At 33.2% G+C, this 14,532-nt stretch overlaps 1 protein-coding gene across 6 annotated transcripts in view; it reads right to left on the reverse strand.

The window, feature by feature from the left end:
* PDS5B (PDS5 cohesin associated factor B) overlaps positions 1-14,532 on the reverse strand; it is a 110,274-nt gene that overhangs the window by 73,067 nt on the left and 22,675 nt on the right. For all 6 annotated transcript variants that reach the window (XM_006915820.3, XM_025049502.1, XM_025049501.1 and 3 more), the window contains 4 exons: positions 12,761-12,841; positions 8,547-8,687; positions 6,273-6,388; positions 4,364-4,458 (listed from right to left, as the gene is read on the reverse strand). In XM_006915820.3, the coding sequence (XP_006915882.2) occupies positions 4,364-4,458; positions 6,273-6,388; positions 8,547-8,687; positions 12,761-12,841 (433 nt within the window). The remainder of the gene's footprint in view (positions 1-4,363; positions 4,459-6,272; positions 6,389-8,546; positions 8,688-12,760; positions 12,842-14,532) is intronic.

The raw sequence follows: 14,532 nt of genomic DNA on the forward strand, positions 1-14,532 counted from the left end.
AAGGCCAAAGGGAAGATGGAAGAAATGAAACATTTAAAAATTGTGAATGCCTGGAGGAGGATCTTAACGTAACAAACATCGGAGTTCAGATCTGGCACTGAGAATGCCGAAAGAAAAATTCACAATCTTCAGTAATAATGTCTTAGGCTTAAGGCCCCACAACTGAATATAAGTTTAAAAAATAAAATATTCAGCGTTTTTACAATAAGACCAGTGAGATAAAATTTCCTTGTTTGGATTTGGAATAATAAATATAGACATGCTTACAGACCACAAACAGTGCTTATGGTTGTGAATAAATTTACTTCTCTATAAAACAACAGCTTAATAAATAATTATAACGTGAACGCCCATAAAACCACTGCTCAGGACTTACGCCCACCCACCTTGAGCATTCTCTACTAATATGAACCACCCCAAAATGAAAGCGGCCATATGGTTGCTAAAGAAAACTTCTGAAGAAATGGAAAGGTTATTTTACCTAACTCATTAAAGGAAGTTATTTTTAGTAGTAATTTCAAATGGACTATGTTAAATGTATCTCGAGTTCATTTCCCTGCCAAGATAAATACAGGAGTTTTACTTTTTACTGTACTTGTTTTGAATGCAATACATATTACTTTATGTATTGCACTAAAAAAGGAAAAAAACCAATGACACACCATCAATTTTAAGATGTGTCCCAATTTCCCTGAAACGAATCATTCATAGTACGTATGTATACACAAGAGCTACTAACTTATACATATTTACTGTGCGGTGGAAAAGAGGGAAAAAAAAGATTCTCAACAGTTACTTGGCATGAGAAAGCATCTAATAATACTCTTTGCAATATGGCTATGTCCCTCAAACTTGGCTAAAGACAGAAGAATGAATTTCACACATTGTCAAGAAAAGAATAAGATAAACGTATGTGTATAATACATATTTATCTCAGCTAACTCTCCAAACTCTAAGAGAGCACAGCAAGAGAGATTTACAACAAAATTTTGGCAGATGGATGACTGGTAAATGCCAGAGGAAAAAGAAATAGATGAAATCCAAAAGGGGAAGAAAACAATAAACAAGTCAATTCCAGAGTAGAAGAACCGGAAACCATTTAGAACTTCAAGGCACCGAGCTTGAGAAAGGGAGAGATGAGGACTGCAGCTGAAAACAGTTTGAAAATTTGCATAAAAAAAAAGTTAGACCCCTAGAGTTTTCAGCTACAAAAATTAAAATGTGCCGAGACTGAAGACTAGGAAATCATACAACATAACATAAATTCTTCATAAAAAATAAAGCTATATATTGCTAGTCTTCTGTATACAATGGTTTCACATCTGTGGATGCAACTAACCATCAATTGAAAATACTTTTTAAAAAAATGTTATGTTGTTGCTGACATGTACTGTGTAGTTAGGCCTACGATGGCTGCTTCTGTACTGAACATGTAGAGGTTTATTCCCTGTCATTATTCTCTAAACAATACAGTGAAACAACTACTTGCATAGAATTTACATTGTACTAGGTATTATAAATAATTTAGAAATGACTTTAAAGTATAAGGGTGGATCTGTGTAGCATATATTTGCATACATGTTTATTCGCAAACACTATACCATTTTATAGAAGGGACTTGAGCATCCTCGGATTTTGGTATCTTGGGGTAGGCGTGGGGGTGTCCTGGAACTAAGCCCCTGCAAATACTGAGGAATGGCCAAACTGTCTTTCGGTAAAGCAAAACGTTCAAAATAATGATAAGGACTAAAAAGATTTTCTGTGAAATAATTCACATCTAAAGTATATTTTAGAGTGCTATAAACATATCAAAACATCTATCTATTATTTAGCCAGTAATAACTTTGCTTTAAAGTTCTGACTATAGAAAAGTGTTTAAAATTTTTTATACTTTAAAAAAGATCCAGATACATATAAAACTATTACAAAGAAAAACAAGAAAAATAATGAACTAGCCAAAAAAGATGGGTTTAAAATTTAAAGACACTTAAGAGAAAATAATGTATCAATGTGCACATAAAACATGCTCAATCTCATGAGTCATGAGGAAAGTGCAAATTAAAACCACAGCAGAACAGCAAGACCCATGAGAATGGCTGGAATCATGAAGACTGACAACGCAAAACGCTGACAAGGGTCCTGAACAACTGGAACTCGCCAACATTTTGGGAGCAAATAGAAAACAGTACAACTACTAGGGAGAATTTAATCATTTCTTACACAGTTAAACATGTATTTACCCTGTATGACCAGCATTTTCATTCCTAAGTAGTTCCAAAGAGAAATAAAAACATAAATCCACAGAAACACATGTACGAGAACACTCAGTAATCTCAGTCATAATAGCTCCAAACCGAAAATAACTCGGATATCCATCAAAAGAAGAAAGTGAATTATGATATATTCCTAACAATGGAATACTACTCAATAATAGAAAAGAAAAAGGAGTACAGGAGACTCAAAGACACTACAACTAGACTTTTAGACTCCTGTTGTTCTCTGGGGAATCTGACTAGCTGAAGAGGAAGTATTTAAACTCAAGGTTTTCCAAGGAATAACCCATCCTAAGAACCCGAGGGTAAAGGTCGTAGTCAACAATCCCGCCCATACATTCAGGGCTTTCTAAAAAGCTTTTCATTTAGTCCTCACTCTTAAAAGCAAACAGCCAGAGACTGTCAAGTGGTTGAGGAACACCTCTAACACGGAACAGAGGCAAAAACAAATAAAAAGTGAGAAAAACAAGTTAGCTAACGGTCATTTTGTGGGAAAACGAAAACTTCCCCAAAACACTATCATGAATTCTCTCAGAATACTGCATCAATAGCACAAGAAAAGGATGCTACAGTCAAAGGAACATGGAGGGGAAAAGAGGAGGAGGAAGGAAGAAGGGAGACAGAGACAGGCGTACCACGCGGCAGGCGTACAGCACACATGCACAAGTTGAGGAGGCCAAGGGGGAAGGGGATGGGGAGGGTAAGAGAGGGAAGAAGAATGAGTTGTCTTAAGATCAGTTCTGCAAAGGGTTATGAGCAGGATATCTTACCCCTAAATAGGAAGAAAGTGATAAATACTCGCTGTTTAAATCTAATGGACAGGATTTCAACAAAACCTGAAAGCATTACTATGACAAACTTGTTAAAAATGTTATAAAAGGTTACTTTATGGTTTTCTTCAGCACAATAAACTCAGAAGGAAGTATAAGATTTAAAAAACAACTGTGAGCAAATATTGTACTAAAAAAAGCAGTTAAAAACACAGTACAAGTTGATATAAATAATCAAGTAATAACAAACAGTAACGTGCAAGACGAGAAGAATGTGCAGAGTTAAAGCTTTCCAAGGGCCCTCGACTTCATAGAGAAGCTGGTGCGTTCTGATTAACTTCAGACTTCATTAATCAATTATGAGTGAAAGCACAAGACAATGTTAACCTCCAAGCCCAGGGGGGAAAAATGAAAACAGAGAAAATTTATCAACTGAGCACAAGAGAGAAAATAGAAAAAAAGAAGCAAAGAAAAAGCATGGAAAATAGCAAACACAAAATAAGATAGTAAGACTAAGTTTACATCAAATTCAAATGATATAGTTTAAATAAAATTTTTAAAACACACAGTAAAACTATATATAATTGATGAACACATGTGGCGTAGAAAGAAAAACATGAACAGGATGCTACCAAACCCTCTGTAGAAGTAGGAAGAATAATTTATGAGGGGCATTTCAACTGTATCTACAATTTATTTTCTTTATAAAAGTCTCAAAAAAAATAAAAAATATAAATAAATAAATGTCTCAAGCAAATACAGCAAAATGCTAACATTTCTGAGACAGTAGCTTTTATATTCATGTGTATTTTCTATTTCATAATTTTCAAAAAATTAACAGAACAGCAATAGTCAAATACATGATATTCTCATTACTACAAAAATACAAAGTTCTGAACTGCCTTACAATTATACAGATTTCAGAAAACTTACCTCCATTTAGTATGCTTAGTTTACAAATTAATGACTCTCACCTAAGTTCTCAAAATATTGAAAGACAAAGTCTTATAATCAATCCCAAATCAAGACATGTTCAAATCCAAATGCCTGACATACTTTAGAATTGTCCTTAACTAAGAAACTAGCTAGCATCATCTCTGATAGCACCAACATTCTACAGCTGATTCCAGCCGAAGCAGGCACAAAGGCAGTACAAATCCTAGCTTCAGAGAGTAACCTCCATGATGATGCATTGAAAGAAGCAGCTTTCGCCTACCATAATAACAAAAAAAAAAGGGTTTTTTTTCCCTCCCATTTATAAAACTGATTTTTTTCAGCAAAAAGCATCCAGGAGTATCTCCTGTTATGGGTATAGAATACCTGTTAAGTCCTTTGCTAGATCAGGATGGTTCATGAGACAGTGGCTTGCAAATTTCACACATTCCAGGCGTATTGGTACATGGATGTCATTAAACCTGATGAAACATCAAGGCACAGTGATATTTAAAATCAGATAAAGAGATATGTGTTTAATATTCACTCAATTAATATTTTTTCTCTACTTAAAAGAAAAAAATTATGTAGGACAATTCAACAAAGTGGAGCCTAAGTCTTTGATACACTATATACATATAAATGCTTTGGAACATCTATATTAAACTAGGACAATCTCCCAAGAAAACTATGTACTATTAAGAAGCATATTTACATAATACACATTTATTTGGCTTAAATACAAGAATTAAAATTTTTCTTTTAAATGCTATATTTTTAAATATATTTGTTTATGCAAATATGTGTGCACACAGTTCACAGATATATTATCTAAATCCCATGCTGTGTTTGAAAAGATAACTTTTCCTCAAAATAGTCTTTCTTAAATATAGGGCATATACAAATGTGTGGGTCTTGCACTAAACTCCATATTATTTTACATGAGTCTAAAATTGTGCCCAAGTTAGTCCTATCTAGTCGACCATCACGATTACTATACATCCGCTAATTTCAAAGCCAATTTCTACATGGAAATGTAAATACCTTAGTATGTATCTCTAAAAATTTAAACTATGGTTGATACGTCATTTAAGTATCTTTTAATTTTATATTACATTTTATAAGCCTATATTACATTTTAAAGCCTTATTACCAAAGACTTGCTATTGTATTTAAGAAAAAGAGTCTAGAAATAAAACTCAAAATGACAATGGACTAATATTTATTAGTTTACCACACCTTATTAAACATTATTATTAAGCTGTGTAAGAGATAAATCAGCTAAAGAATTTAGCATTTAACACATAAAGGTTTATACCCTCATTTAACAAATTAGAAACATAAAACTAAAAATGCTAAATTTATTATAATTCATTGACAGTTCTGGTACTGAGATGGAAAGAAAAACAGTCACACAATATATTTCGATAAAAAATAGAGTAAGAGTCTTTAAACCCTATTTGTTTATTTATGACCTGAATTGCATTATTGGTTATAAAGATCATTTGAGGAGGAAAAAAAAATCTTCCTTTATTCTCAGGATCAAAGACAGTTTCAGCCAGGGCACCAGAAGTGGTTTTAATGTACTCGCGGTCGGGGTTACCTCCAGAAACACGCAAAAATGAGCCTCTCACAGATGAGAGACACACACACGCAAAATCCTGCAACCAATTTCCAGAAGTTTGTGAATCATTAAAAGCATACAAGGAACTCAGGTTACCATTTTATCATTTCTTTAAATGAGAAATGAAGGAAGAAGCGAGGAGGAGGGACACGAATAATCATTTCTTTATTTATTCTGCAGATGTCCTTACAATATGTATCTCCGAATAATCTAATTACATACAATTTTTTTGTGGAGGGGCTATCTCTCACAATGATGTATTTTCAGTTGGAATTAATCACTGCTGTGTAATAATATATTTTATTTTATTTTATTTAGAGTCAAAGGGAAAGTTTATTAAAAAAGGGGTAACATTCCACAGACAGAGTGTAGTCTCCTGTCAAAAGCAGAGAGTGAGAGGGTAATAATAGATTTTAATTTCATTATTTTAATACTTTGTAAGGTAGTTTTTAAAATGTGTCATCTTTTAAAAATTACTGAGGACAAAATAAAATGAAAAAGAAAAGGGAAAATATAAATATGGCCAATCACTATCAGCATTCAAAAATTACAAAATATAAAACTTCACATTTATGATTTCAGAGAACAAATTCAAATGTGGGTCGTGGTTTAAAATAACATATGTAGATATAAACATACATTACTTTTAAACAGGACACCAAAATCATATACCTGCCCAAGTAACACTGCCAAAGTGGTTTGTTTTGAGAAGCCAATTCTGAATCTTTTGCCCCAAACATTTTTGCCAGTAGTTTAACAACTTGCAGACGTTCCTCATTATCATTGCTCTGAAATAAAACACAACCACAGCTTTAAAACCATGAGGCAGATAACATTCAGAACAATTTTTCCCATGATTTTCCTGTCCTCCAATTCCACAGAACACCTTCCATAAACTCCAGATGAAATATTCCACGTAAAAATGCTCAATATACTTTTCACAAAGTTAAATGTTACCTTAAATGTTCTAATCAACTCAAATTACATTAAATCATACTTTCCACTTGAAATACATCCCAAAGTTCGATTAAATGTTAGAGGTTTCCTCCAACAATTGAGTCATTTCCATTCAGAGCCGAATTCAAAAACTAACTCAAATCAAACCTACTTACGATCCTTGAAAAACTATTGTGGTTTTCAAGAACAGACACTGATAGAGGTCAAGGCTGCAGTAAACAAGCTCCTCACGAGTGTCATGCTTAAGCTCTTTGCAGAAATGCACATGTGCTGAAGCTTCCCAGCAGAGGAATCAGCTCAGGCACATACAGCAGACTCGTAATGGAGTCCAACAATATGATGGAGCCATCCACGCACAGAAACTAAAATTCCTACTTTCCGTGCCACACTGTGGGTAGCCTGAGAACCGGAACTCAAGTTTTCTGTTGATCTCGGTACCTCCAACCGATGACACAAAGGTTCAATGAACCAGCCCCAATACTAGACCTGAATATAAAATGTGACTGACAACTGGGAATATCAAAAAGCACCAATATTCAAAGTGCTATGAACAGTATGGTACAATTTTTTAAAAAGTTGACTCCAATGCCTCAGCCTAGCATTAAGAGCACCCCATAATATGACCTAATTCATCTCTATGATCTCTCATTACTCCTCTAAATAAGTATTTTTCAACCCTGGCCAAACATTAGAGCACATGCCCACCCCCCAAACAAAAAAACAACTGATGCCTAGACTCTATGCCAGAAATTCTTATCAACTGGTTTGGTTTAATGCCTGGACATCTACTTCTTTCTTAAGGCAACACAGGTAAAGATTCTAATGTGCAGCCAGAGATGATTTAAGTTTAGTTTGTACTGCCATCCAACTACAATTCCTTGTGTTGCACAAAGCACCCAGCACCTTCCTACCTCTATATGCTTCTATGTGATGTTTCCTTTGCTTCAATTGTGTGCTGTTTGTATCTTTTATGACACTTAATAATATCTGGCCTCTTATTAGATCTGGATTATTTTTTCCTCTTCCTCTCATACTAGATGTTAAATTTGCTGAAATTAGGGATGATATAATTCCTTATTTTTATATCTTATAGTATTCAATATTTTTATTAAGAGAAAATCAGACCAACAAATAATTAAAGGTATGCCTGCCTCATCAAAACTGCTAACTACTTGAAAAAGGGGAGTGGGGTCGAGGTGGCAGGTGAATCAAATGGCTCACTTGAGAAATATACCAAAAATATACCCCAGAATAAAACAAGAATTATTATACTACCAACACATACTGTTTGTTTTGTTTTGAAAAAGACAAATCAAAATATTTAGAGACAAAAAATACAACACAGAAAGATTTAAGAACTTTTCTGGGTGGTACACTGGGGTTCACCAAAAATGATTAATTGTAACCAGCTTTATTTAACCTTTCTGTGATAACATGAAAGAGAAAAGAACATCCCCCAAACCTGCAAGTGAAACTCAATTTTATGGCATAATTTAATGTCAAGGCGATGGGAACATGCCTCCAAAAGAGCCCAGAGAATTATGCAAAAAGCAAAGGAGCTTTTGAAATGGGCAAGTATCAGATAATATGTAGAAAGAGAAATATTTCACATTATGTTGATAACAGACCCTAAACTGTTTTTGTGGCACAACCAAGGGGTCTCAGTAACTACTATAAACTGTGCCTTGAAAACATAAGCTTAATGTATAGCTACAGCCTCAAAAGTTAGTCATAACCTAGAATTTATCTGGAAAATATTGTGAGGAATATACCATCCTGCTAACCATTAATTAAGCAGCTACTATTTGCTAGGAACCATGGTAGACAATGGAGATACACAAACAGAGAGGTACGAATATGTAAGTAAACAACAGGAATATACCACCATATCTCCAACATTCAGATTAAACCACTCTAAGAATTAAAAGTCACAAATAATGCTCTTTGCTAATTTAGTTGACAGAAGCACATTATTTTTAGAATAGTTACCTTTAATTTAAATTCAAGCTGGGGTAAAACGGAGAGCAGCAAATGACTGTCAATATTATAGAGCTCCAAAATTAAGTCAAAGACATGCTCTGACAAATCGCTGATGGATGTTTTCCCAAGCATCAGAACCTGATTAAAAAACTTGAGAAAGAAAATTTATCATTAATAGAAATAAAATTAATTTTCTAAAATCTTATTATTCAATTAAATTATTTTATACAAAGTCAAATTAGGCATATCAAAATGTTTACTAACTGTAGGTAGGAAATCAGTACAGGCTACATGAAAAGATAAAATGTGGAATTCACCTTGTACACAATAAAAAATAGGTACTTGTATTGACTCATCAATTAGCAAATCAATAAACACTTTATTCCCCATCACCATACCTACTATATTTTATCCTGTATTACAGTTATTCGTGTGTCTTAATTTCTCTACCAGATAAATTTCTTAGGGGCAAGTGATCACATTTTGTTCACCTTACCAAATATGGGAGAAAACAGCATGGAAGATTAAGACTTACACACTTTCATAGCAGGAGCCAATTCCATTTTTAAAATATGTAATTTTATATTTATAATGCAAAACGATCTCTTTCTAATCCTTTTTCTCCTTTTTTTGTATACTGAATTGTGTTTTCACCACCTAAGATGTCTTTTATATTCTGATAATGTATAATAAACATACAAGGCTTATAGTTTTAATCCAACTAAAAGCAAACATAAACACAAGAAAGATCCAATTTGAACAATTCTTTCTCTGTAAGCAACCGGCTCTAACTAGTTTCCATATTCAGATCATAATACTGCTGAAGACACATGGCAAAGTAGTCAAGTTCCTTTCCAAATACATTAAAATGAACCCAGAGCATATACCACATATTCTCAGCAGCATTTTCTGTCTCCTTGAAAAAGTTGGAATTCTTTACACCAGAAGAACTTCCCTGATCTCTTCTGTGACAGTTAACACACAACTTGGTTTAATAAGGTTTTCTACATGGAAGATACAAAGTCAAGGACATAAATATGTCTCTTCTGCTTACTTTTAGTTCGTGGGTTGTTCTTAAAGTTTCTTAGGTCTCCCCTAGCCATGCAGGAGAGAAAAGAACACATTCTTTTTCATGAGACAAAATTTCTCCTGTTTAAAAATATTAAATCTACCTTTCCTCAACAAAAACAATAATCCTTTCCAATCTGGCCAATATGGACAGTAATCAAACTGTCCTTCTACCAGTCTGGGAAAATCTCATTTGAAAGTTTAAAAAAAAAAAAAAAGAAAAGAAAAGAAAATTCCTGGATTAACTTGTTACAAATTCCATCCAAAACAATCATTTAACTCCATAAAGTCAAGGACCAAGTCGGCCTTCTCCGCTGCACAAGAGACTGGCACAGTGCCTGACACAAGTGGGTACTGGGCACATATTTAGTAAATGAGTAAGTAATATGTAATGGGTATTACGACACAAACGTAAATGACCCTGTGGCCTGCATAAGGGCTTACAGGTTGGTGGGAGAGGCAGATACAGATCTGATTGAAGTACTTTCTTCCAGCAAACATTGGTCTTTCATTTACAAATGGATAACTAATATTCACACTACAAATTATAACAACTGCCTCCTAATGGAAGGAGTATGAATTAAGTTAAAGGTCAGTAATAAATTCTACCTTAAAGCCGTCAATTTTAATTACAAACGTGTTTTCACATTAAATAACACATTCTCTACCATCAGCTCAAGCATTATTAACCCCAATTTACAAATACAAAAACTGAGGATAAGCGATATTAAGCAATTTAACCAAATTTTACCTATATCAAAGATGGACCTGATATATTTTTTAAGCACAACAAAATAATTACATTGCCAAGAAGTGATCCATGCAGGTAATTTTTTGAATTGTCACTACGGTACTTTTTGTTTTTGATAGTATCTTAACTTTTTAGAAATATATATACTTTTTAGTTTTCTGACTTATCAAATTATAACAACTTCTATTTTAAAAAACAATCTACAATACTACAGTGATTTCTTAAGTTCTATATATGTAAGAATCACTACCTATAAAGAACAAACTTGAATGTGTCTATGTATAAGACTGAAAAAGACACAAGTTAAAAAGGAGGAGAAGTGGTTAAGGAGAAGGGGTTATTATTACCTCAGTGTTCTACCTCTATTTTTCCTAGTTCTCTACTAGGAAGATAAAGGAATAATGGGTATTACATGTATAAGTCCAAATGGCTGAGAATGATTTTTAACAGTACTCATTTTTTCCTACTACAAGACAATTAAGTTCACTAGAAAGTAATTTTACATGTATAAGTTTGAGGCTGAAAAATAAGATGACTTACAAGAGAATAAAAGAAAAAACAACAACAATTTTTAATAACTTCTTACCTAACCCTCAAATAAGGTAAGGATCAAGAAAATAGAAAGAAGAAAATAACGGACAAAATGCTGGGAATAAATATATAATTGAAAGTGTGCTCACACCATTCTACTAATGCCTCTTGCCTCCACCCCTAGCTTCTGATAACAAGAAAGGGAGAGGGTTCTACTTCTTTAGGCAAAAATTCAGGGCAGGAAATGAACATAAGTAATAGGAACACATTTTTACCTTGATTTATCTGAGATTACTAAAAGTCCTTCCTTGGTCCTTGTAGCTTTCTTTTAACTTTTATTATAAATATTTTTTAAACAAACATAAATGTAATCTCCTAGCTCCAACAAATACCACCATTCTGTTTTGAAACTTTTTTCTTTTATTACCCAAATATTTGCTTCCCCAATCCATGAAAAGATATTAAGAACTTACAGTGTTATTTTCTTATTTTTATGCCAGAAAAAGACTTCAGAGAAAGTTAAGTGTTCCCCTAAAAAACATCTGGCTGGGCGATATCAATTTAAATGAATAACCACCAGGAGGAGCTCACCTCGTGTCTCTAGTGGGCCACGGAAATAGAATGCTTAAGTCTGGGTCTACAGACTCCACTCAGTCGGACCAGTTTCCTCTAGCCAATACCCAAGACTCATAAAACTTATAAAAATCAATGTTTAGAATTCCCTGCCAATCTTGGAGCTATTAAGATAAATTACACAATCTATCTTAATTCCAGTTTTTGAAAGTTAACCCTCCAAAACAGTTTCTTTACAAATCAAATACATTTTTGCAAATCATGTGTTTAAAATTAATTAAGGCTATAAGCCAGAAACAGAAATTGGGATTTACCAAGATAGCGTTTTATAAAGTATGTTACTTTTCAAAGTATGTCTCTTCATGATGTATTTTACATTTTGAATTAATTTCTGTATAGTGTAAGAAAAATTCTCCTTTGAACCTGAGGAAACTTAAATACATAAGTAATTATAAAGAGCTTTCTTTCTCACTTTTTTCAAGACAGATTTACATCCTTTACCTGTCTGGAGGTGGATGAAAGTGGAAAGTTGTGGGAGAGACAAACTGCTACACAACTCCAGAGGCCAACGGTAGCACCACGTTCCAGATTTGTTCCAGAAGGAACCATTCACATGGAATACGATGTGAATGGTGCCATCTAGAGCTGTGCAACTCAACACAACCATGGACAGAAAAAACATGCTCAAAATAAGCTATCAGTGAACCTATCAGCTAAAATACATTTCTTCTGAAGATAAATACAAGATGGTCAATCGTAAATAAATAGATTTAGGATGAAATTGAAAGGGCTCATTTCATCGCAATTCTTCCACTTTCTCGGAAAAAGTAGATTTATATGGAAATCTACCTCAGGGAAAGCAAGACAGACAACTTTCACTTAATCACTGCCTTCACACTTGCCTTCAATTTTTAGGTCTTCTTATTAGTTCATAACTTCCTCTTGTATAAATCAATTTAATCTCCAAAAAGTTATAAGCAACATCATTCTACAGTTCCAGATGTTTGATCTAATTACATTTAATTCTATTCCTAACATTAGAAAACGGCATATCTTGCTAACCAAAATCAAAGCTGTTTTAGTTCCTATACAATTTTAAAGGACATGAATGAACAAAGAAGATGAGCGATAACCTAGAAATTAACCAAGAATAATTTTAAATAATGGGGAAGAAAATACATTACTTAATAATTAAAACAACATGAAATTTAAAAGTATGTACAATGTGCCAAATTTTGCTTCTAGCATTCTTTAAAATTTTGGCTAATCCTTCACACAATTAATTATAGGTAAGACTTACATTGGTAATATATGGTTCAATAGCTTGAGCTGTTCTCTTCAGTAAAGCCTTTGCCAAATCATATGCCTGCTTGTTTAAATTCTGAAAAACATAAACATTATCTAAATTACATATCTCTAACTATGAAAAACAAAATATTACCTGTATTCAAAAAATCACTTGAGTAAATAGATGAGAAAACTGTCTCAGACTCAATTAGAATAAAAGAGAGAGGGCAAAGCTACCTTCTTCTCTTAAGACTAACTGGTCTACTACATCATAAAAGCCCTTCCAAGTAAGGGTAATTATACTGTCTTTACACCTTGTTCACAGCACAAGGTAAACTGCATAGAAAATGTCAATAAATGTGTAATCGATTAAAGAGGAGATACTTAGTCATTCCAAATCTAGTCTCAAAGTCAAATCAGTTCAGCTAAATACAAATAGAGGTTGTTTCACTCCAGGTCCAGAAGAACCAAAACATCTTAAGAGGATGAACGTGTTCTGATGTGGGCAGTGCCCACAGGTGGAGAAAGACAAGAGTTTGGGCAGCTATGGGAAAACAGATTTACTCAAGCACAGCTCAGAGCACAGGTAAATCTAAGGACACAGCAAAAAATGTAACAAATAATAAAGTATGAAAAGAAAAAAGGCACAAGAAAAAATATCTTAAGTAAATGTGTTTCTAAATTGATTCTGATGAACACAGAAGGAATCAAAGCCAAAGATCTAAAATGAAATCAGTATGTATCTTGTTTAAACATATTACAGAGAACACTATATATACATCCTGCAACTCACATTCAGCATATTTTTACATTTGTACTGATGCTTGTATTGTATTATTTTATTCATTTCTAATGGCTATTTAGTATTTTACTATATAATGTGCTACAGATTATTTACTCATTCTATTCATGGACATTAAGTTACATGATTTGTACATGCCTCCTTTGTGCATATAAGAAAATATTTTTCTGTAAATTCTATCTTGCCATGTTTTCAAATTGGCTGTTTTGTCTTGTTCTTATTTATTTGTAGAGTTTCTCGATAAATTCTATACACTAAACCTTTGTCAATTATATGCATAACGTATCTTAGTCTATACTTGTCTTTTCACAATGTCTTAGAGCATACAGTTTTTAATTACAATGTAACCAAACCTATCAATTTCTGCCTATTTGGTGTGTGTTTTACATCTCTCTTAAATTCTTTTCCACATTGTGGTTAAGATGCTTTATATTTTCAAATAAAATTTTTAAATTTGCTTTTTAGATTGCTATCTTTACTCAACCTATTATTTTCCTGTATGGTGTAAAATAAGAGTCTACTATTTTTTCCATGTGGATATTCAATTGTTTGCAAACCATTCATTAAATAGTCCATTATACCCTCTAATGACCTGTAATGCCCACACTCAAGTTTCTATATAACCATGCATCCATTTGTAAATTCTCCATTACTTCTATATGTCCCTTCGTCTATTACCGCCTGATTATAGTCAAAGTGACATATGGAAGCAATGTCTTAAGTCCACACTTTGTTATTCTTATTCAAAACTGGTTATTTTTGGCCATTTGCTTTTCAATGTAAATTTTAGAATCAGCGTGATTTTCAGCTTTTACTTTGATTGGATTATCTATTCGCATGAAGGGCTGACATGAGTATGATGCTGTGTTTCCTGTCTCATAAACGATAAATCCTGCAACATATTTAAGTCTTCCTTTATACTCTTCAGTCAACTAGGATTTTCAACATAAAGGTCATACACATTTTTGTTAAATTTCTAAGTA

The sequence above is a fragment of the Pteropus alecto genome, unplaced genomic scaffold (assembly GCF_000325575.1).
Source record: "Pteropus alecto unplaced genomic scaffold, ASM32557v1 scaffold16, whole genome shotgun sequence".
Classification (NCBI taxonomy): Eukaryota; Metazoa; Chordata; class Mammalia; order Chiroptera; family Pteropodidae; genus Pteropus; species Pteropus alecto.